We start from the raw sequence: 23,703 nt of genomic DNA on the forward strand, positions 1-23,703 counted from the left end.
GCCCTAATTTGCCACAGTAGGAAGAGGGTGGTGGGCAAACAGGACTCTTGAGGCTACAATCAAATTGGAATACAACTTATTAAATGCATCATCAAAAGGCCAATGAATTCACTTTAGTTTTTGAAAGGTGTAAGCATAACAAAATCAAAGAGAAGTCAATTGCAAGTTGTGCAACAGGTGTGAGGAACCTTTGGCCCTCCAGGTGTTGCTGAACTACAATTCCCATCAGCTCCAGCAAGCACAGCTAGTGGTCAAATATGATGGGAGGCACAGTTCAGCAATATCTGGGCAACCAAAGGTTCCCCAGGTCTGTTATACAGAAATGAATCTTGGGAAATGTATGAATATAAAGAACAAGATATTAGCTGTTAGCTGCAAGGCAGGAGGCTGCACATCACTGGAAAGACTGGGCAGGTTTGTCCAAGAAACTGATGAGAATTGCTTTGCTGGAAAAATCAATGGTGTGTACTGTCTCTTCATGATCATTAGAGCCCCTCCCCTTCCCTCTCTTTTTGCCGCTGGGTTGAGAATGAGATCCTTGTTAATGCCTTCTCCCACAACAACAGACATCCCTAGGAGCCAGTAAGCATGAAAGAGAAGAGTGTTTCCTACTGAAAAGAGTCTTCTCAGTGGCCAATTCACCTCCTTTCACTCTGGCTCTAGTCAGCAGGAAAGGACAAGGAAGCATGTTAGAAGACTCTTGTCAGTGGCTAACACATTCCCCTTTTGTTCTGATTGGCTTGTAGGGTGCTGGAGACACTGGGACCCTGTTCCCAAAAAAGTAAGGGGTCAAAGACCTGAGACCCCACACAACTACACCCCAGGGTAAAAAACCAACACAAAAATTGAAACTAGCATCTGGTAAAAAGAAGATACTTTTACAGAGACTTGGATGATGTTTGTTTCATTTCTGTTTGGAGAGACAGCAGCTGTGGACTGATCCCAAAGCCCTTTACCAAATTTTGGACAACTTAACCATCATGGAACTGGTATCTATAAGTTTCCCAGAAGCTCTTCTTAAGGGTATCATCTTTAGTAGATTTGGATGTGGGATGTCCCTCGCATGAGGAGGGGGGGCGTTGGGGTTACAGTTGTGGCTGATTGTTTTGTTGTCATTATGAGAAAAATTCAATAAGTTAATATATTTTAATCATGAAATAAGAAAGCGGAACACGAAACAGTTTATCACAATTGTTTATGAGCCAAAGCTTCAGTCTCAGAGGTGTAGTTTAGAGGGAAATGGGCACAGCTTTAAAAGTGAAGAAGGCCGCACAGGTTCAACGCAAGGAATCCTTCCTTCTCTCAAACGGAAGGCAAAGGCCTCAGAACAAACAAAACTCCATTAGAAAAATTAGGAGCTAAGCAGAAAAGAAAACAATAAAGAAGAAACGAGTGCCAACGATGAGTGCTAGCTTCCAGGTTCTTCCAAACTGGATTCCATTGGCGATCACTCGTGGCCGAGTAAGATTGTCTTCCACAATAAGGGCTTTAACAGTGGGTCCATAAGTGACTGTGGAGGCCAATTCTGGATCCACACAGCCTCCCACAGTGAGGACATAGGTTTCCAGATGGAAGATGGTTGCAATGAGGATTTGTTTGACGTGCCTTCTGCTTAGGTCATTTGTCCCTTTTGCCCTGTATTTGTGCTTCTTCAAAGTCCACAGCACCTTTGATAATAGCCAACCTCCATTTGGGACATTCATGGGCCAAGACTCCCCAGTTCTCGATGCTCATGTTACTTTTTTTTTAGGTTATTTTTAAGAACATCTTTAAACCTCTTTTGCTGTCCACGGATGTTCCGTTTTCCATCCTTAAGTTGGGAGTAAAGTAGCTGCTTTGGAAGACAGTGATTAGGCATTCAAACAACATGCCCGGTCCAGCGAAGTTGATGTTGAAGGATCATTGTTTCAACACTGGTAGTCTTTGCTTCCAAACTGGATTACGAAGACTCAACCTTTGTTTCCTTGGCTGATCCTCCCTGTGCTGCTCAAAGGTTTCACTCAGTCTTTCATATCCTCCATTGTCCCATGGGGGCAAACGACTTCTTGGTGGCCAGTCCTAATCTCTGTTCCTCTTTCGTGAGGATCTCTTTCGTGAGGATCTCTGTCGTCCTCCAAGCTGGAACAGGCAGAGTAGCTTACAGGTGCCAGAGCTTAAGCTTTTTCAATGATTCCTGTCTTCCCATTCTCCACTTGAACACACCCTGCTCTGACCTCCATGCAGGCAAGCAAGAGGCATGATCAGAGTTCAAGGACACATTCTGACCAGGCGAAAACACTCAAGGAGGGGGCCAAGCTGGTATGGAGGGCAGGTGTGATCTGGAGGGAGTCCTGAGGGCCAGGTAAAGAAGCCTGGAGGGCTTAGCCCCCACTCCTGAGTTTCCCCCACAGCTGTTCCAATTCTGCAGGGGGGGGTAGGGTTAAGCATGCGTCTCCTTGCTGCTTCTCAGCTCCAAATCGCCCTCTCCCAAGCTGCTTTTCCAAACAGCAGCCATCCGGATTTTATTTCTTTCCTCATATTTATATCACACTCTTTCTCCCGATGGGATAACATTACAGGACACGTTTGATCCAGCTAAGGGCTTGTCCACGCTGCACATTTCTGTGCGTTTCGGGCTTTTTAAATCCAACATTTCTGGGCATCCTCGACCAGAACCCATCTCCCTCCTTGTTTTGCAGAGTGAATTTTGATTTTCCCAATCCTAGGAAAATCCAAAAATAAAAATAGAGACACAGTGTGCGGTTTCCTGGCTGGCTGCTGCTGTTTGCGTTCTCTTCAGCTGAGGCAGCGGTCAGCAAGAACTGTGAACCATTAAAATTAATGGGCCTCAGTTTCTCATGTCCATTAATTTCAATGGGACTGTTCCGAGCATGCCTAGTAAGACTGAAATGAAATGAAATGAAATTTATTGTTACAGTCATTTGACCATTTCAGACAGACAAGATACAAAGACATATGTCAATAGAATAAAATGGGTACAAATAATTTCAATATTTAGTTTGACAATAAAATAGTTAATAATTGATTCACATTAGGAACTAGTATGCAGCTATATGTTTCACCATTGCTTTCCTACGTTGAATAGCAGCAGCACTAAATTTGGCGACTGCAAATGTCACCTCAGGTGAGTAGTCTCCTAGTAAATAATCAAGATAAAATGATTCAGGTCTGCCTGGGTAAGGCAATAAAATAGGTAAAATCAATTGCTGTCTTAAATCACAATAATAAGTACATCTAAAAAAGACATGTTCATTGGACTCAATTTCTTCACCGGCACGTAGTAAGACTGAAGGCAATCCACATTTTTTTATATACTGTTCTCAACCCGCATAAATATTTGCAAGCGCTTATCGCTTTCCTTTCACGGCCTCCAGGGCGAAATCCGCCCAGCAGCTCCGGCAAGGAATCCGCACGCCGTTTTTCTATTGGCAGAGTATTTTCTCTCTCGGCCAATCCCGGCTCTTGCGGGGTTGTTTATTTCTCCACTTGGGAAGACTTTGCAGGCGACGTGATCGGAGTGAGGAATCCGGGTTGTTGGAGTCCAATGGGACTGCCCCAGTGGTCCGTCCTGCTCCTGGCGGAGGTTGCTGTCTTCCTGCTGGGGGGCTGTTCTGGTGAGTATTTCTGGGGGCTAAACTGCCCCAGCTATTGCGGAGTCTTCATTGCAGCGGGAGAGGCGGACTAATCCGAATTCAGTCCCCTTTTTCACCCCGACCGCTCCGTATTGTTCTGGAGTCCTGCCTCCCCCTCCCCCCCAGCCAAAGTCTGTCTGGAATTGCGGGGTGGCTAAACAAAAGAGGGGGTGTCCCTTTTCCTGAATTATCTTGGGCCGCTGGGTAAAGTGGGCAGCCGTTTCCCACTTCCAGATGCGAGTCAAGTCTATCTGCTTGCCTTCAGATGCAATGGGTTATTATACCCGACTACGGCTGCAATCCAATGTACACTTACCCGGGAGTAAGTCCTCCTGAAGCCAATGGCACCTTTTCTGAGTAGACGCGTATTGGATTGCAGCCTGAGTTTTGATCAGAGCAATGTATAAAATTATGCATGGCATTGAGCAATTGGATAGAGAAAAGTTCTTTTCCCTCTCTCGTAATACTAGAACTCGTGGACATTCAAAGAAGCTGAATGTTGGAAGATTCAGGACAGACAAAAGGAAGTACTTCTTTACTCAGTGCATAGTCAAACTATGGAATTTGCTCCCACAAGATGCAGTAATGGCCACCAGCTTGGATGGCTTTAAAAGAAGATTAGACAAATTCATGGAGGACAGGGCTATCAATGGCTACTAGCCGTGATGGCTGTGCTGTGCCACCCTAGTCAGAGGCCGCATGCTTCTGAAAACCAGTTGCCGGAAGCCTCAGGAGGGGAGAGTGTTCTTGCACTCGGGTCCTGCTTGCGGGCTTCCCCCAGGCACCTGGTTGGCCACTGTGAGAACAGGATGCTGGACTAGATAGGCCACTGGCCTGATCCAGCAGGCTCTTATGTTCTTATGTTCTTAAACGCTACTGATGAACCTCAGTTAACCGTATATTCGTTAATTTCAGCGGGCCTACTCTGAGCAGGACTTCTCTGAGTTTGATACAGCCCAAATAAACCCCACCCCCAGAGCTTTGATGCTTCCTAGAAAAGTAGGTTTGTGAAGAGGAGGGAGATCTCCGCTGGGTGTGTTTATTTATTTTTGCCCAGCGCCTGACACACCCCGAGAGGCATCTTGAATGGTGGTAGAAATAAGGATTGAAGGAAGCCAGAAAATTCCTGGAAAACAAGGCATGCCCCAGGCTTCCTCCTTTGCAGACCTCTTCAGCAGGAGTGTTGTCGTCTAGGGAGTGGCATCTTTGACCCCTTAATTTTTTGGGAGCAGGGTTCCAGCAGGGTCCCAATGTCTCCAACATTCTGTGAGCCAATCGGCATGAAAGGGGAGTGTGTCAGCCACCAAGAAGAGTCTTCTAAATGCTTCCTTGCCCTTTCCTGCTGATTGGAGCCAATTGGAATGAAAGGAGATGAGTCAGCAATGGAGACGACTCTTCTCAGTAGCTAACACTCTACGCTTCCATGCTTATTGGCTCCTAGGGATATCTGCTGTTGTCACCCCCCCCATCCATGAGAATATAAGGAAGTAAAGTGGTTGGTTGCGAGGAGAGTGTGAGTGTCGAATGATTGTGTATGGGGGACGTATGTGTTGAGATTAGCTTTGGGTAGTGTGAGTGGTTTTGGTGACTTTGTTGTGCAGTTTTTTTCATACTGTAATTTGATTTTATGATGATATGCGCTGTAACCATGTTACAATTTGTTGTTGTGTCTTGATCTGTTTTGATGCTTTTCATACGATGTACTTGTGGGGGTTCTTATTTGTTTTGCTTGTGCACATATTTCAGAGATATTTAATGTTTAATTATGTTGTTTAAAATGTGGAATTGATGGTAACAGAAATAGCTGGTTTTGAAAGTAGATTTGCATTGTATTTCTTGTACTGACTCCTTTTGCTGGGGTACGTAAGCTGCTTGGAGATTTCTGGTGAAATGTAAGCGGTATATATCTCAAATTAATCATCATCATCAGTAGATTGGACTGTGGGGCTGGGCATTGTTTGGCCTTTCAAGGAACAGCTGCCCCCCTCCTCAATTCCCAAGATCTGGTGACTTACAGTGATGAACAGCATGAGATTCAGGAGCAAAAAAAAGCTACCTTATCCTGAGTCATACCACTGGTCTATCTACTTCATGTTGACATTGACTAGCAGAGGCTCTCCAGGGTTTTATGGGAGGGAGACTTTCCCATCCCTACTCGGAGCTGCTGGGGTTTGAACCTTGGACCTTTTCCGCGTGAAGTAGATGCTCTGTTCCAGGGGTTCCCAAACTGTGGTCTGCGGCATGTCTGTAAAAGTGCAATTAAAAATCTTGTGGCATCTAAGAGAGCAGCACATGACAGTTGCTACGACAGGCGGAAAAGGTTGAATTTATGTACTGATTTATATTAGTTTGTGGGTTTTTTATGTCTGGAAGATAGTTTGTTCAGTTGTTTACTGCATTTACTAGGAATGTTTCCTGTATTTTTATCGCTGTTTTTTGTGTCCAGTGTTCATTTTGATACTAAAGAGGATGGTCTGTTTCGTTGTTAATTGTTTTCTTGACTATGGAAATTCTTGGCACTTCTTGGATTTGCTGTTTAAGATGTTTTAACTTATGTTGTAAACTGCTTGGAGTTTTGTTTAAATATAAGCGGTACACAAATTGTCCAAATAAATAAGTAAATAAATGTCATAAAGTGGCCCTCCAAGACCCTAAGAAATTTTCAAATGTTCCATCGGGGGGGGGTCCTCTTTCTTTCTCCCTATAACTATGGCCCTGTTATTTCTAGAACCCCCTCACACACACGCACGACTGATCTGGCTGGGCTCTGCAGGCAATGATGAAGGAATTCAAGGTTTTAAATTATGCAGAAGCTCAGGCCACACAACTTTTAAATGATATACTAGGACAACACAGGGCCAGCGCCAGGAGGTGGCCAGGTTGAGTCCTGGCTGAGAGCCCCTGTGGCCTAGAGGGGCCCCTTAGGGTTCCTCCTTAGGGTGGGAAGGTAGCACTCCTGTCTGCGATCTGCAATGGAGTTGGCTTCCGACCCTGCTGTGGATTGCAGAGAGGGAGCTCCCAGGCTCCCCCCCCCAATATAGTCATTGTGGGCCATACATGCCCACCTCCCTCTATCGCTCCTGTAAATAATGTGTGTGCTCCATCAACTAAGATGGAGGCAGAGGCTTCCTTAAGGGGCTGATACCCCCACCACCATCTTGGTTGATGGCAGGCATGTGCCCACAGCACGCACGTCATTTACAGGAGCGATACAGGCGGGCGGGTTTATTAGCCCTGTTCTGGCCTGTATGGAGGGATTGCACTCCGGTGCCACAGTCCTGGGACAGGCTGGTGCCCAGGGGCCCAGTCATGCCTGGCATTGGACCCCTGTAGAGGGGCGGTCCAATATTGTCTTTCCTTCCCTTCACCATCCCTCATACACAATCTGGACCTCCTAATTGGGTGCTGCTCTATGGCAACAGGATTGTGGAAAGCCCTCAGCTGCAGGATCCCTAAGAATGATCCCCCGTCCCTCTTTTCCTTTCCAGGCACCTCCTTGCACTCCCTGCACTATTTCTACACGGCGTTTTCAGAGCCCGGCCAGGAGCTGCCCCTGTTTGTTCAGGCGGGCTACGTGGACGGCCAGCCTATTACGCGCTATGACAGCATCACGAGGGTGAAGACGCCTGTGGTGCCCTGGATGAAGAAGGTGCAGAGCTACGAAGCCACGTACTGGGACAGGGGGACGCGGAACTTGCGGAATTATGACCCGGTGTTGAGAGACAACCTGGTCGTCACAAGAAATCGGTACAACCTGACCGGAGGTGAGTGGAGGGTGGGTGAGGCACAGATTTCCCCACCCCCTCAAAAGATATCCATCTATTCCAGAAGTGGACGATTGGGAGAGGTGGCTGCTGGGAGGAAAGGAAATGGAGGGTGGCGGCAGGGGGGCTCCATATAGGATAGAAGCTTCTTCATCTCCCCTTTTACTTGTCTTTATTGCATTTATATCCCACCTTTTTCTCCAAGGAAGGTGGCCTATGTGGTTTCCCCCTCTCCTCATTTAATCCCCACAACAACCCTATGAGGTAGGTTAGGCTAAGAGGCAGTGACTGGCCCAAATACTCCCTTCTTAGGGAAGGGGGTGGAGAGAGTCATGGTCGGGCAGCTGCAGGCATTCTTGGATGACGTGGATTATTTAGATCCTTTCCAATCTGGGTTCAGACCCGGCCATGAGACTGAGTCAGCCTTGGTTGCCCTGATGGATGACCTTGACAGAGAGTGGGACAAGGGGAGTGTGGCCTCGGCTCTGCTTCTCGATCCCTCTGTGGCTTTTGATACAGCTGACCATGGTATCTTCCTGGACCGACTCCGTGGAATGGGAATTGGGGGCACCATGGAATGGTGGTTCCAGCCCCACCTACAGGCCCAAGTCCAGAGAGTAGCTTTGGGTGATTATTTTTCACACACACCCCGGAGGTTGTGCTATGGAGTGCCGCAGGATACCATCTTATCCCTGATGCTGTTTAATATCTATATGAAGCCACTGGGTGTGGTCATTAGGACTTCTGGGGCGAGGTGTCATCTGTATGCTGATGACACGCAGCTCTACTTCTCCATAACATCTGAATCAGGAGAGGCTGTGTCGACCCTGGACTGGTGCCTGGACCCAGTGGTGGGATGGATGAAGGAAAATAAGCTGAGCCTGAATACTGGCAAAACAGAGGCACTGTGGGTGAGTGGTTCCCATGTCTGAGAAATTGGTCGATTGCCTGTCCTGGGTGGGGCTGCACTCCCCCTGAAAGAGAGGTGCACCGCCTGGGGGTGCTTCTGGATCCAGCTCTGTCATTACAGGCCCAGGTAGTCTCTGTGGCCAGAAAGGCCTTTCCTCTGCTGCACCTGGTAGGATAGCTACAACCATTCCGGAGAGCTTGGCCACAGTAGTTCATGCACTGGAGACTTCAAGACTGGATTACTGCAGTGCACTCTCTGTGGGGCTTCCCTTGCAGTTGACCTGGCAACTGCATTTAGTGCAGAATGCTGCAGCCAGATTGCTAGCACCCCTGCTCAGAGATCTGCACTGGTTGCCAATTTGCTAGCAGGCTAAATTGCTAAGTGTTGCTGTTGGGATATAAAGCCCTTAATAGCTTGAGACCAGTTTACTTGCAAGACTGCTTTCCTTCATATGTGCCCACGGGAGCACTTCGCTCTGTGGAACAGGCACTGCCACAGGTGCCACATAACACTCGTTCCGCACTCGCAAGAAATCATTATTTTAGTGTGGCAGCACCTACTCTTTGGAACTCCCTGCCTGTTGACATCAGGCAGGTGCCTTTGTTGTATTCTTTTTGGCACCTGCTTAAATTTTTTTTTTGTCTAGGCAAGCCTATCCAGACACACAGCTGTTGATCTCTTTTAATTCTTTTAAATATGTTTAAATTCCCAGAGCTCCCTGAGGGGAGAGATTGAGCATTAAGCTAATGTGAGAATTGCAGCTCTGTGATGGGGAACAGGGTCCCCTAAGAAATATGGAAAACTAAACAATGGCCCACAGACTGGAAGCGTTCCATATTCATCCCAATTCCAAAGAAAGGGGATACCAGGGAATGCAGTAATTATCGAACTATTGCCTTAATATCCCATGCAAGTAAAGTAATGCTCAAGATTCTACAACAAAGGCTCTTACCATATTTGGAGCGAGAAATGCCAGACGTCCAAGCTGGATTTAGAAAGGGAAGAGGCGCCAGAGATCATATGTCAAACATACGTTGGATAATGGAACGGAGCAAGGAATTTCAGAAGAAAATCACCATGTGCTTTATAGATTACAGCGAAGCCCTTGACTGTGTAGATCAGCGTTACCCAACCTTTTACAACCCAACGCCCCTTTGCAAAAAAATTTTGTGCCCAACGCCCCCCTCAGATTAAGTATATGCCAATGCTTCCTATTCTTCCCTTAAAATATGAGTAATGCATAAAAGGTATTTTCAATTATTATTACCAGGGCTGTGGAGTCGGTATGCCAAACCTTCGACTCCGACTCCTCTATTTTTCTACTGTCTTGACTCCTTCATAAATGGCAAATGTATATTAACTAGTATAGTAGGGCCCCACTCATACAGCGGGTTATGTTCCAGACCCGCAGTAAAGCGAAAACCGCTGTAAAGCGGAACGCATTGACTAACATTGACCAAAATGGTGCCCGACGGCCAAAAAATGCCGTAAAAGCAGAACAAGCGCTGTAGGAGTGGGGCCTTCCTGCAATTGACAACGGCTGTATTAGCGGAACGCTGTAAAGCAAAGCGCTGTAAAGCGGGGCCCTACTGTAATAACAAATTTACTGTAGTAAAACGGTAGCACAAGGTATTTCATCGCCATCACGTGAATCCAGAGCTTGGAAAAGTTACTTTTTTAAACTACAACTCCCATCAGCCCCAGGGATTGGGCTCATGGGAGTTGTAGTTCAAAAAAGACTACAATGCCTGCAGGACCCAGTGCCTGCAGGAAGAGGAGAACATCGCCGCCCAGGGAAGGAGAGCCTGCTGCTGCTGTTGGATCACCACCTCCACCACCCTTCCCTGTGGGACTTCTGCCTGGCAGACGTGCATCTTGCAGGACCAGGCCCCAGGTACCCAGCCAGCTGTGACTGATTTCCACCACCTGTCCCTCTTTGGAGGGATACATAAGCCGGCTGGCTGAGATGGCCTGGGAGACCCAGTGCCTGCAGGAAGAGGAGAACATCACCGCCCAGGGAAGGAGAGCCTGCTCCTCCTGCTCCTGCTGGATCACCACCTCCACCACCCTTCCCTGTGGGACTTCTGCCTGGCAGACGTGCATCTTGCAGGACCAGGCCCCAGGTACCCAGCCAGCTGTGACTGATTTCCACCTCCTGTCCCTCTTTGGAGGGATACATAAGCCGGCTGGCTGAGGTGGCCTGGGAGACCCAGTGCCTGCAGGAAGAGGAGAACATCACCGCCCAGGGAAGGAGAGGCGGCTGCTGCTGCTGCTGCTGCTGCTGCTGCTGCTGCTGCTGCTGCTGCTGCTGCTGCTGCTGGATCACCACCTCCACCACCCTTCCCTGTGGGACTTCTGCCTGGCAGATGTGCATCTTGCAGGACCAGGCCCCAGGTACCCAGCCAGCTGTGACTGATTTCCATCACCTGTCCCTCTTTGGAGGGATACATAAGCCGGCTGGCTGAGGTGGCCTGGGAGACCCAGTGCCTGCAGGAAGAGGAGAACATCACCGCCCAGGGAAGGAGAGCCTGCTCCTCCTGCTCCTGCTCCTCCTGCTCCTGCTGGATCACCACCTCCACCACCCTTCCCTGTGGGACTTCTGCCTGGCAGACGTGCATCTTGCAGGACCAGGCCCCAGGTACCCAGCCAGCTGTGACTGATTTCCACCTCCTGTCCCTCTTTGGAGGGATACATAAGCCGGCTGGCTGAGGTGGCCTGGGAGACCCAGTGCCTGCAGGAAGAGGAGAACATCACCGCCCAGGGAAGGAGAGCCTGCTCCTCCTGCTCCTCCTGCTCCTCCTGCTCCTCCTGCTCCTCCTGCTCCTCCTGCTCCTGCTGGATCACCACCTCCACCACCCTTCCCTGTGGGACTTCTGCCTGGCAGACGTGCATCTTGCAGGACCAGGCCCCAGGTACCCAGCCAGCTGTGACTGATTTCCACCACCTGTCCCTCTTTGGAGGGATACATAAGCTGAGGCTGAGGTGGCCTGGGGTTTTTTTTGTGTGCTGGTTGTGGGTCATCCTTTTTTTTTTTTTTTTTTAATTTAACATTTTAATGTATTGTTTTTATCTTGTACGTCGCCCAGAGTGGCTGGACAACCAGCCAGATGGGCAACTAATAAATTTAATTAATCAATCAATAAATAAAATTGTGCTACCATTTTACTACAGTAAATTTGTTATTACTAGTTAATATACATTTGCCATTTATGAGGGAGTTGGAGTCGAAGTCAGAGTCGGTACATTTCTACTGACTCCGACTCCACCCAAAATTGCTCCCGACTCCAACTCTGACTCCACGACTCCGACTCCACAGCCCTGATTATTACTGATCATTTTTAGCATGCCTTTTTATTGCACTTAGATTACACATTGAATTCTTAGTATGATTTATTAATATACATAGATGTTACAGAAAAGTAAATAAAATGAGATTTTAATCAGAACTGTCACTAGAAGCTAAAATGATGAAACCGAGGTTATCATACTTTGGACACATCATGAGAAGACATGATTCACTAGAAAAAACAATAATGCTGGGAAAAACAGCAGGGAGTAGAAAAAGAGGAAGGCCAAACAAGAGATGGATTGATTCCATAAAGGAAGCCACAGACCTGAACTTACAAGATCTGAACAGGGTGGTTCACGACAGATGCTCTTGGAGGTTGCTGATTCATAGGGTCGCCATAAGTCGTAATCAACCTGAAGGCACATAACAACAACAACAATGACTGTTTAAAGTGGTATAATGCTGCTTTTAATGTATGGTGTGGATGGGGCCTTTGTCTGAGCCTCTTTTGTGGAGCTTGACGTACGTGTGTGTCTGTCTGTCTGGAATTCTCCACCCCCGCCCCCTTCTTGTGGATCTGCTTTTCAGGGTTTCACACCTGGCAGAAAATGTACGGCTGTGAGCTGAGCCCAGAGGGGCGCAAAAGCGGGTGTCGACAGCACGCCTACGACGGGAAGGACTTCCTTAGCTTTGACCTGGAGACCCTCACCTGGACGGCGGTCGATACAGCGGCCCAAGCGACCAAGAGGAAGTGGGATGCTGACTCATCCCATAAAATATCCTTGAAGGCCTACCTGGAAGAAATTTGCATTGAATGGCTGCAGAGATACCTGGATTATGGGAAAGAAGTTTTGCTGAAGACAGGTGAGGGCCGGTGGGGAAGAACTCAGGTGGGATGCATCTGAGCACCAGCAAGACTGCTCCACCTGAGAGTATCACCTTTTCCTCTTGTAAAAAATGGATTCTGTGTAAAGGAACAGGGACCTTTTACCTGTCTTTTCTTTTCAAATGGCTTCACATCCCCCTGAAGTTCTTTCTGGGCCTGTTGGCAAAACTTAAGTTGTCTCCGCTCCATGTTGTAGTATGCTGTCATAATTTGAGCATTATCAGTGCTTATCGAAATGCCAAGGGAGGCTGAGAAATCCCATTGACTGGAGCTTTTTTTTGCAATTTATTTACTATTTATTGGTTTGATTTATATACCGCTTATATTTCAACAGAAATCTCTAAGCAGTTTACATACACCAGTAGATCAATATAAGAATACAAATATACATCTAAAACCAAGCAACACTCCTATTTCTATTACTTTTAGTTTCCACATTTAAATAACATAATTAAACATAAATCTCAGACAATATACATCAGTAAGCAACTAAGGATCACAAGGCAAATACTGTAAAAATCATCAAAATACATTGATGCAACAAATAACATAACTACAATATGGAAATGGAAATGGACTGCCTTCAAATCGATCCCGACTCATGGCGACCCTATCAGTAGGGTTTTCATGTTAAGCGGCATTCGGAGGGGGTTGACCATTTCCTCCCTCTGAGGCTGAGAGGCAGTGACTGGCCCAAGGTCACCCAGTGAGCTTTGTATCATCATAAAAATTACGCAAAAATTACTCACATTACGCAATCACACTATCCAAACTTATCTAAAGATACACCTCAGCTCCCCCATACAGTCATTCAACAGTCACACTCTCCTTACAGCCAGCCACCTTACTTCATCCACTCAATGCTCATGTCACAAAACAAATCAAATATTCAACTGATCACTGATCAATTACAAAAAACAACAAGCCCAAATCCATGGAATAAAACAATTCAAGAGTAACAGAGGAGAATGAAACGGCATTCATTTCACCATGTCACTCACCCGGGACCTTGCAACCATCCTCTCCCCATCTCTCCCCAAGGGAGATTAAGCCCCTCCAACCAAACGGCTCTCACTGGGTAGGGAGTTGGGCCACCAGCACACCTGACACTCATAACCTCACAAGGAGCATCCCAGGTGGTCAAACAAAGATCACAAAAAACCTCCGTTATAAAAATACACATAGTAGTACGAAGGTACATAACTCTAGTGTCATGGGGGGGGGAAAGGACAGAAATGGGACAAAAAGACATTGCAGCCCAGAGGCTACAATAGGGAGATTGATGGACACACACACTCTCTCTCTCCCCTCTCTTGAGCTCTGGCCTGCAGTATTAGTTGCAGCTTCATCCTGTGACCGCAGCCTCCTTACTACAAATCGCAGTCATCTTAACTTTGTGAGATGTATAAAAAGAACTTTATATACGCCCTTTGGCCAGTGCCTTGAGCTTCTGCTGCTAAATATCCTCCTTTTGCTGTGCCACACCTCTGAGAGCTGCAGGTGGAAACCATTCAGCCTGCAAGCAGACTGGCAGGCAGGCAGGTGCTCACAGGGTGCAGCAGATGGTTTCCAGGGTCCCTGGAATTAAATCTCTTTCGGACGCTGCAGGTGTGGGATGCTGAATCTCTGGGGAAGGACTACATGGCCACTTGGGGTATCTTTCCTGCTCTTAAAATACAGCTGCCTACCTCTGGGGATGTCTTTGTGGTTAACTCCAGAGTTGCTTTTTTGTGGCAGAGCCTCCAGTGGTGAAGGTGATGAGGAAAGCGGACTACGGCATGGAGACCCTCGTCTGCTGGGCCCACGGCTTCCACCACAGGGAGATCGACGCCAACTGGAAGAAGGACGGGGAAGTCTGGGAGGAGGGCACCTTCCGCAGGGACGTCGCTCCCAACTCAGACGGGACCTACCACGCCTGGCTCAGCATCAAGATCGATCCCAAGGACAGAGACCGCTACCGCTGCCATGTGGAGCATGACAGCCTGCCAGAGACCCTAGATCTGGCCTGGGAGGAACCTGGTGAGAAACTGCGGGGAGGGGAATGAGCAAAAACAGGGGCTTCTCCTGGGCAGGGTTTGGGTGGGAGATTCTGGGAGGTGCTTTTTTACCCAGGAAATGTGGATCCTGTGTGTACATGTAGAGTGCAAAGCAATTTATCCGGGTTGTGCCATTTTTAACAGTGATGTAGCCTTTTAATTTTTTTGCAAGTACTTATTGTCTTGCTGGCCATAAACTCACGTCATAGGCAAAAGCTGGGTGCCATCCTTTTTGCCTGTAAGCTTGTGTGGTTGCGTTGCCACGGAATGTTCATATATATTTTACTTGCTCAAGGTGAATGTGTCAGCACAATATGATGAGCAAACATTTTTTACAGGGCATTCCCCTGTGGGAGGAGATTCTACACTCGCTCCCTCTCCCTCTCTCTCCTTCTCCCAGGACTCTTGTAAATCTGGAGAGGAGATGATGAGGGTGGGTGGGGACTTCTTGGATAAACCCCTCTGAATGTTGTGAGCTCCAAAGACCTTTGTGCGCCCCTCACCCCCGCATAACAGAAACATATTGTGCTGGATTTTCCTGAAATTATTTTTCCCTGTTTAACCACAGAATCCAACATGGGAGTGATTGTCGGGTGCATTGTGGGGGCCTTCCTCTTCCTGGTGATGGTGGCTGGGATCGCTGGGGCCGTGATGTACATCAGTAAGTAAACTATGAATGCATGTGTTGGGGGGGGTTGGAGGCTCCATTCTGTTGTAGGAGGGACTATCCCATTTTGGGGAGGGATCCACCGGGGCCACCATAAAAAAAGCCCCCCTCCCTGTTACCGTGAGCCCATAATCAGCAGGCCCTGGCAAAACTAACCGGAAAAGCGACGTCCTGGTAGTTCTTGGTATAGTCTTCTCTCTCTCTCTCTCTCTCTCTCACACTCGCACGCACACTCGCACGCACACTCGCACGCACACTCGCACGCACACTCGCACGCACACTCGCACTCTCTCTCGCACTCTCTCTCGCACTCTCTCTCGCACACACTCTCGCACTCTCTCTCGCACACACTCTCGCACTCTCTCTCGCACACACTCTCGCACTCTCTCTCGCACACACTCTCGCACACACTCTCACTCTCTCTCGCACACACTCTCACTCTCTCTCGCACACACTCTCACTCTCTCTCGCACACACTCTCACTCTCTCTCGCGCACACTCTCACTCTCTCTCGCGCACACTCTCTCTCTCTCTCGCGCACACTCTCTCTCTCTCTCGCGCACTACTCTCTCTCTCTCTCGCGCACACACTCTCTCTCTCTCTCGCGCACACTCTCTCTCTCGCGCGTGCGCACACACTCTCTCTCTCTCGCGCGCGCGCACACACTCTCTCTCTCTCTCGCGCGCACACACTCTCTCTCTCGCGCGCGCACACACTCTCTCTCTCGCGCGCGCACACACTCTCTCTCTCGCGCGCGCACACACTCTCTCTCGCGCGCGCGCGCACTCTCTCTCTCGCGCGCGCGCGCACTCTCTCTCTCGCGCTGCAGCGCGCACACTCTCTCTCTCTCGCGCGCGCCGCACACTCTCTCTCGCGCGCGCGCGCACACTCTCTCTCGCGCTGCGCAGCGCACACTCTCTCCTCTCGCGCGCGCGCACACTCTCTCTCTCGCGCGCGCGCACACTCTCTCTCGCGCGCGCGCGCACACTCTCGCGCGCGCGCGCACACTCTCTCTCGCGCGCGCAGCGCACACTCTCTCTCGCTGGCGCCGCGCACACTCTCGCGCGCGCGCGCACACTCTCTCTCGCGCGCGCGCGCACACTCTCTCTCGCGCGCTGCGCGCACACTCTCTCTCGCGCGCGCGCGCACACTCTCTCTCGCGCTGCGCGCGCACACTCTCTCTCGCGCGCGCGCGCACACTCTCTCTCGCGCGCGCGCAGCGCACACTCTCTCTCGCGCGCGCGCGCACTCTCTCTCTCGCGCGCGCGCGCACTCTCTCTCTCTCGCGCGCGCGCACTCTCTCTCTCGCGCGCGCGCACACTCTCTCTCGCGCGCGCGCTCTCTCTCTCTCGCGCGCGCGGCCTCTCTCTCTCTCGCGCGCTCTCTCTCGCGCGCGCGCTCTCTCTCGCGCGCGCGCTCTCTCTCGCGCGCAGCGCTCTCTCTCTCGCGCGCGCGCTCTCTCTCTCGCGCGCGCGCTCTCTCTCTCGCGCGCGCGCTCTCTCTCTCGCGCGCGCGCTCTCTCTCTCGCGCGCGCGCTCTCTCTCTCTCTCGCGCGCGCGCTCTCTCTCTCTCGCGCGCGCGCTCTCTCTCTCGCGCGCGCGCGCTCTCTCTCTCGCGCGCGCGCGCTCTCTCTCTCGCGCGCGCGCGCTCTCTCTCTCGCGCAGGCGCGCTCTCTCTCTCGCGCGCGCGCGCTCTCTCTCTCGCGCGCGCGCGCTCTCTCTCTCGCGCGCAGCGCGCTCTCTCTCTCGCGGCGCGCTCTCTCTCTCTCGCGCGCTCTCTCTCTCTCGCGCGCTCTCTCTCTCTCGCGCGCGCGCTCTCTCTCTCTCGCGCGCGCGCCTCTCTCTCTCTCGCGCGCGCGCTCTCTCTCTCTCGCGCGCGCGCTCTCTCTCTCTCGCGCGCGCGCTCTCTCTCTCTCGCGCGCGCGCTCTCTCTCTCTCGCGCGCGCGCTCTCTCTCTCTCTCGCGCGCGCACACTCTCTCTCTCGCGCGCGCACACTCTCTCTCTCACGTGCACACTCTCTCTCTCTCTCTCTCTCTTTCTCTCACACACACACACACACACACACACACACACCTACCTACCTACCTACCTACCTACCTACCTACCTTCTGGCTGTGATACATTCTTTTTTTCTGATAGCGCCATTTCCCACACCTTATCCAGCCATCATGCGACGGGAAGGTTTGCTGATTTCTGCTGGGCAGAGACCTCCCTACGTGTCGCTGTTCACAACAGCCAAATCTGTTTGTATCACTGACATCTTTAAGTGCTCTGGCTAATTCACTTCTTAATGAACGTGAGCTTTCTCGGTGAATCACATGGCCTCCTCGTGCAACCTCTCTCTCTCTCTCTCTCTCTCTCTCTCTCTCTCTCTCTCTCTCTCTCTCTCTCTCTCTCTCTCACACTCACACACTCACACACTCACACACACACACACACACACACACACCTCTGCAGCTGCCGAAAGATGCGCCTGAGATGGGCAAAGGTTACACTGCCTCCATCTGAGGCATTCGGCTGTGGGGAGAAGTTGCCCATCCATTGGTGGTGGAGGAGGCCGCTGAGAGACAGAGTGGGTTAAGCCAGTCCAAGTGCTACTCACAGTAGGCCCATTGAAGTCAATGGATGTGGCTGACTTAGGCTTGTTCATTGTTAGCAGGAGAACAAAACGCCAACAGTAGCTGAGCGGTGTATGTGAATCCTGGTTTGAAGGAGCACATTCTACCTTAGATATAATCATTCTGAGACTCTGGGCTTCAGAAAACAAGAAAGCATCCATTTATTGTGGGAAATACATGTTGTTGTTATGTGCCTTCAAGTCAATTATGACTTATGGCGACCTTATGACTCGGTGACCTCCAAGAGCATCTCTCATGAACCACCCTGTTCAGATCTTGTAAGTTCAGGTCTGTGGCTTCCTTGATGGAATCGATCCATCTCTTGTTTGGCCTTCCTCTTTTTCTACTCCCTTCTGTTTTTTTCCAGCATTATTGACTTTTCTAGTGAATCAGGTCTTCTCATTGTGGGTCCAAAGTATGATAACCTCAGCTTCATCATTTTAGCTTCTAGTGATAGTTCTGGTTTAATTTGTTCTAACACCCAACTATTGGTCTTTTTTGCGGTCCATGGTATCCACAGAACTCTCTTCCAACATCACATCTCAAAGGAGTTGATTTTTCTCTTATCCGCCTTTTTGTCTAACTTTCACATCCATACATAGAGATCGGACTACCATGGTCTGAATGATCCTGACTTTAGTGTTCAGTGATACATCTTTGCATTTGAGGACCTTTTCTAGTTCTCTCACAGCTGCCCTCCCACTCCTACCCTTCTTCTGGTTTCTTGACTATTGTCTCCATCTTGGTCAATGACTGTATTTTATTTTTGCAGTTTGGATGAAATGCCACATAATCCAATTAATTGCAAGATAAGGAATAAAAAGAAGGAATTAAAATGCAATTAAAAGGCATAGGGCATCAAGCACATTACAATTGCTACAATAGGCAGAAGAAATCATGAAGTGGTCCGCCAAGGCCATCTGCAATTTGTCAGTAGTCTGCAGGGAGGAAACACGTTTGGGAACCCCTGGTTCTAGCATCCCTGAAGGAAGGGTCAGCGCAAGTCAGTCCAGAAAGACAGGCCAGGGCGTGTGGAGTTTCCCCTCTCTCTATCCACTTTATCCCTGTGCAACAACCCTCAGCCAGCTGAGTTGCATCCCAGCACCTCCAACATTCATTTCAGGGGCTCTGCTCTGAGTAAGACTTCATTGGGTACACAACCCAATGTCTGCACCCGAGTGCCTGAGATGGAGCCACACATCTCAAGGATCCTTCCCCCAGGTGCTTGACGTACCCCAACAGGAAGGAGAGGTGGAAGCTGCCATGGATGGGTGGCCTTTACCAGCCTTCATTTCCTTTGTGACCGACAGCCACATGGTGTGGATGAGGAACAGAGCTCAAGGATGTTCACAGAAGAAGTAGGATCCCAAGATCTCTCTCGAGACCTGGAGGTGCTTGCAGGGGCTTCCTTGTATTGGCTCCGCTCCAACCTCACCTTTTTTCCCCCTCTCTGCAGCACCGGCTGAAGCTGAGCAAACGCCTCTGAGCTGGCAAGCCTCCCCCAGTGTAAAAAGTGGGTCCTGGTCCTTCTGCCCCACCATGGAGATGTCTTCATGCGCTGCGCACTGCTGGGACTGCCCTAAGCTTGGGATCTCTTTGGACTGCAGGAGCTGAGATGGACTTTCGGCTGCCTTTTTTCTTCCTCTAATTCCTGGGTCGCCCTGTGAGTTGCGTGGGAAGGAGTTGGACTCTCTGTCCTGTATCAGGCCTCCTTTACGGTGAGGCCAGGGCTACGACAGGGTGGTGTAATGAGAGAGTGCCAGACTAGGATGACACAGGTTCAGATCCTCACTTGGCCCTGCAGCTCACTGGGTGACCCCTGGTCTATTGTTGTCTCTCAGCCTAACCTACCTCACAGGGCTGTTGTGAGGATGGAATGCTTGCCTCTGGGTCAGGACAGGGATGTCCTGCTGGAATAATGGTGGGCAGGGCAGCCCAGATGAGCAGGAGAGGGAGGCAAGTGAAGCCACCAGGCGCCTGCTTCTCTTCCAGGTGGCCTGTCCCCTCTCCTGCCATGGGGCCCTCTTAACACCAATTGTCCCCCGGCCGAAAGAGCTTCATACCCAAGCATGTGCTCTAGAAACCCTGGTTGCTTTTGTGTGATGGGTGTGCTGCTTGGGGTGTCTTTTGTGTGTTAACATGCCCTGTGAGCTATTTTGTGGAAGTGGAATATAGATCTGCTTGATAACTAAAGAGGGACAGTGTGGCATAGTGGTTAGAGTGTCAGACTCAGACCTGGGAGACCAGGGTTCAAATCCCCACCTGCCCATGAAGCTCACTGGGTGACCTTGGGCCAGTGACACACTCTCAGCCTAACCTACCTCACAGGGTTGTTGTGAGGATAGAATCGGGAGGAAGGGAACTGTGTTCATATGCCACCTTGAGCTCTTTGGAGTAAAAATGGGATATAAATGTAATCGGTGCAGTCGTCTGGGGTCTCGGGGTCTTAGACCCTTTACTTTTTTGGGAGCCAGGTCCCAGTAGGGTCCCTCTGTCTCCTCCAGCATCCGAGCCAAGCGTGAAAGGGGAGTGTGTTAGCCACTGAGAAGAGTCATCTTGTCATGAACTTGTATATTTCTACGAATTGTTAAATCTAATTTCTAATACCATGGCTCAGTACAAAGGATTCTGGGAGTTACATCTTGTCAGAAGACAGGCCTCTGGAAAGGCAAAAATGTTAAGTTTCGTTTCCAGCTGAAGGCAGTTAGGGAGGCCTGAATAGAAACACCTGGTTATCTGTGCTAATCAGTGAGAGCCTGGTACTCAAGGACATGCAGGCCTGTGAAGGTTGAGAACACCGTTGGGAGGGGGGGCCTGCAAGGTGTGAAAAAGTGAAGAAGCATGGAGAAGGGATTACATCAGAAAGCCCCTGATTGGTTAATTAATTCTGGACCGTTGGGTTCCTTTTCCCTTAAGTATAGGGCTTGAGACCCATAGCCTTTGTTCCCCTGGAGAGGTTTCCCTTGAGAGGTTCCTTTTGAGAGGTTCCCTCTGGAAGGTCGCCCTGGATGATGCCTATAGGTGTCCATCTTGCTGGTGGTCGCCTAAATGGGGTTCCATTGTTTCTTACCTGATGCTATTCTCTCTGAGGAGAGATGAGATTGCAACCAACTACCTCCTAAGTAAGTAGACAGGCTAGACAGGTTGTTATTTTCTTGTTGTGTGTGTGAATGCTCTTATGTATACCTAAACCCCTGATTGGGTGTGTGGTTTTGAGGAATTGTTTTGCTGCTATATCTTGATGTGCACTTACATTTTGAATAAAGCTACTTCTGTTTAACCTGGTGTGTTCATTGAGGGTAGGGGTGGTTCTGAATCCAGCACCTTGACCATTCGACTACAAAACTACTGAGGATAAGGAAGTTAACCCTAAATCTATTTTGGGGGTTTTACCAGAGGTTTCTTGACAAGGAGTGTAAGTTTGGCTCTTTTCTTATTGAACCTTGGTTTACCTGTTTTCTGGGCTCTGAGTTCCCCTAGCTCTGAGTTGAACCAGTGAAGGGGTGGTGGCAGCCTATCTTCTACCTTGCAGGGATGGTGTTGGTTTGCACAATCTTGGCAAGGGGAATTTGGTGATTGGGTTCCAGAACAATTGCCCTAAGGGTGGGAATTGGGTCTGAAGCTTGGTCTCCGTGCCCTGAGGGGGCGGTGGACCATGACACTTCTAACATGCTTCCTTGTCCTTTCCTGCTGATTGGAGTCAATTGGAGTTAAAAGAGGTAAGTCGGCCACTGAGCAGACTCTCTCCAGTAGCTAACATACTCCCCTTTCATGCTTATTTGCTCTTAGGGATGTCTATTGTTGCAGGAGAAGGCATTAACAAGGATCTCATTCTCAACCCACAGCAACAAAAAGGGGGGGACCTGGCTATGACTGTTATGGAGAGACCCTGCAGTTCTGAATTTGCCGCTACACTACTGAATGAAATAAATAAAGCTAATCATCAAAAAGGCCAAAGAACAGAGGAAGCTACATTATACCAGATCAGGGAATTTGTCCATCTAGCCCAGCTTTGTCTACTAGAACTAGCAATGGATCTCCAGGATCTCAGGCAGGGCAAGACCTTTCCCAGCACCTCCTACTTGATCATTTCACCCCTCTCGGAGCTGCCAGGGATTGAACCTAGGACCTTCTACATGCGAAGCACGTGTTCTCCCTCTAAGCTGCAGTCCCTCCCCAAATATCCAGGGCCCAGGCACCCATTTCCATAATAGCATCCCTGCAGTGGAAGGTTAAATAGCACAGCTGCTAAATTCATACCTTCAACATTTATCAGTCAAGGGGGGAGAATATATTTACCCAGAGAGGCCACCGTCTCATAATTCTCCATGACTTCCCTGTGCAGAGCTCTTTGGCCAGGATCCAGCAGGGCCCATTCCTCCTCCGTGAAATACACAGCCACCTCCTCAAAGGTCACCAGATCCTGGAAGGGCAACAGATGCTGGAAAAGGAAGAAGAGGCAGTTTCTCCAACATGCACCATTCACCCAGCCTAAAACTTGAATAGGTTTCAAAGAGGATTGGACAAATCCATGAAGGATAAGGACATCAGTGGCTACTAGGCACAATGGCAATGCGTTGCCTCCACTGCCAGAGGCAGTACGCTGGGAATTGTAACATAGCAGGACACTTGGCAGCTTCACTGGCAAGGATTTAGTCAACTGCTGGGTTAGAGCACAGTAGCTCTGAGTTATTGACCATTTATTTATTATTTGATTTATATCCCGCGGTTCCTACCAGCAGGAGCCCAGATGGGCAGAACGGACCTCCTGATAAGATGGTATCTGCAGGAGGCCCTCACCTGCAGAGCACAGTGATCGACTGGGTATATAAGGGATAAGATGGTATTTCAGATATCCTGGTCCCGAGCTGTGTAGGGCTTTGTACATCAAAACTAGAACCTTGAACTTGGCCCGGTAGCAAATGGGCACCCTGATAATAAAAAAGATCCAGTCCAGCCCATGAAGAAACCAGAAGATTTATGTAACTTTAAAGCTGACAATGAGGACATGGAACTTGTCAAGAATTATCGATACTTTGCACAGTCATTAACCAAAATGGGAGACAATAGTCAAGAAATCAGAAGAAGGCTAGGACTGGGGACGGCAGCTGTGAGAGAACTAGAAAAGGTCCTCAAATGCAAAGATGTATCACTGAACACTGAAGTCAGGATCATTTCTGATCCATGGTATTCCCGATCTCTATGTATGGATGTGAGAGTTGGACGGTGAAAAAAGCGGGTTAGAGAAGAATCAACTCCTTTGAAATGTGCTGTTGGAGGAGAGCGTTACATATACCATGGACCGTGAAAAAGACAAACAATTAAAATAAGGCCAATGCAGCTACAGAGACAGCAGCAACTGTTCATTTTTCCTTAGCATCCTGGTTTGAATGGTTTGCTCAGCGGCCAGTGGCTGCAAATTGAAGCAAGCACCAGTACAGCAGTAATTGTCCATAAATGGTTTGCAGGTCTCTTTTACCACAGTGAGAACTTCAAGAGGCGCAAGAAGAAATGCTGTTAATGACATTTTTGGAAGTAACAGCAATGCTGGGAAACGGAACAGTCACTAGTAAACAGACATTTACTGTGAGGATGTTGTACACTTAAAGATTGTTCTCGATTATAAACCGAGCAATAGCAGCTCTAACAGCATTCCCCCTGCATGTATTCATGTTGCCATTTCTGCGGAACTGCTCCTCGTACGCAGGAAGGTCCAATTGGTCCGACACGTCAAATCGCTCCTGGAGAATATGTCCTCTGCTCTCACAAATGTTGTGTAATACAACACGAGAAGTAACAACACTAACAAGATTTTCCTCCGCAACAGGGAGGCGAGCAGTGAGATGTCTCCAGCTTGAATTTAAACGCCCAAAACTTCTTTCCACCACATTTCTGCAGCGG

At 49.3% G+C, this 23,703-nt stretch overlaps 1 protein-coding gene across 4 annotated transcripts; it reads left to right on the forward strand.

The window, feature by feature from the left end:
- The first annotated feature begins 3,505 nt into the window (after positions 1-3,505).
- On the forward strand, positions 3,506-23,361 carry LOC133381500 (major histocompatibility complex class I-related gene protein-like). Of its 4 annotated transcripts, none has more exons than XM_061620662.1 (6): positions 3,506-3,614; positions 7,121-7,396; positions 12,184-12,459; positions 14,219-14,500; positions 15,086-15,178; positions 23,271-23,361. In XM_061620662.1, exons 1-6 carry the CDS (start codon positions 3,545-3,547, stop codon positions 23,321-23,323), a joined length of 1,050 nt encoding a protein of 349 aa, XP_061476646.1. In that variant the 5' UTR covers positions 3,506-3,544; the 3' UTR covers positions 23,324-23,361. The 4 variants fall into 4 exon arrangements, with proteins under 4 accessions (XP_061476646.1, XP_061476645.1, XP_061476647.1 ...); XM_061620661.1 differs by lacking the exon at positions 23,271-23,361 and adding an exon at positions 19,259-21,082; XM_061620663.1 differs by lacking the exon at positions 23,271-23,361 and adding an exon at positions 18,575-19,042.
- The last annotated feature ends 342 nt before the right edge of the window (positions 23,362-23,703 follow it).

This window comes from Rhineura floridana, chromosome 3 (assembly GCF_030035675.1).
Source record: "Rhineura floridana isolate rRhiFlo1 chromosome 3, rRhiFlo1.hap2, whole genome shotgun sequence".
NCBI classification, from domain to species: Eukaryota; Metazoa; Chordata; class Lepidosauria; order Squamata; family Rhineuridae; genus Rhineura; species Rhineura floridana.

What these genes read in the sequence shown, in the direction of transcription:
- LOC133381500 (XM_061620661.1), top strand. Translation starts at nt 3,545, where the DNA reads ATGGGACTGCCCCAGTGGTCCGTCCTGCTCCTGGCGGAGGTTGCTGTC. An exon ending in AGAAGTTTTGCTGAAGACAG is followed by an intron (nt 12,460 to 14,218) that starts GTGAGGGCCGGT and finishes TTTTTGTGGCAG; the next exon opens with AGCCTCCAGTGGTGAAGGTG. An exon ending in TGGGGCCGTGATGTACATCA is followed by an intron (nt 15,179 to 19,258) that starts GTAAGTAAACTA and finishes CCCTCTCTGCAG; the next exon opens with CACCGGCTGAAGCTGAGCAA.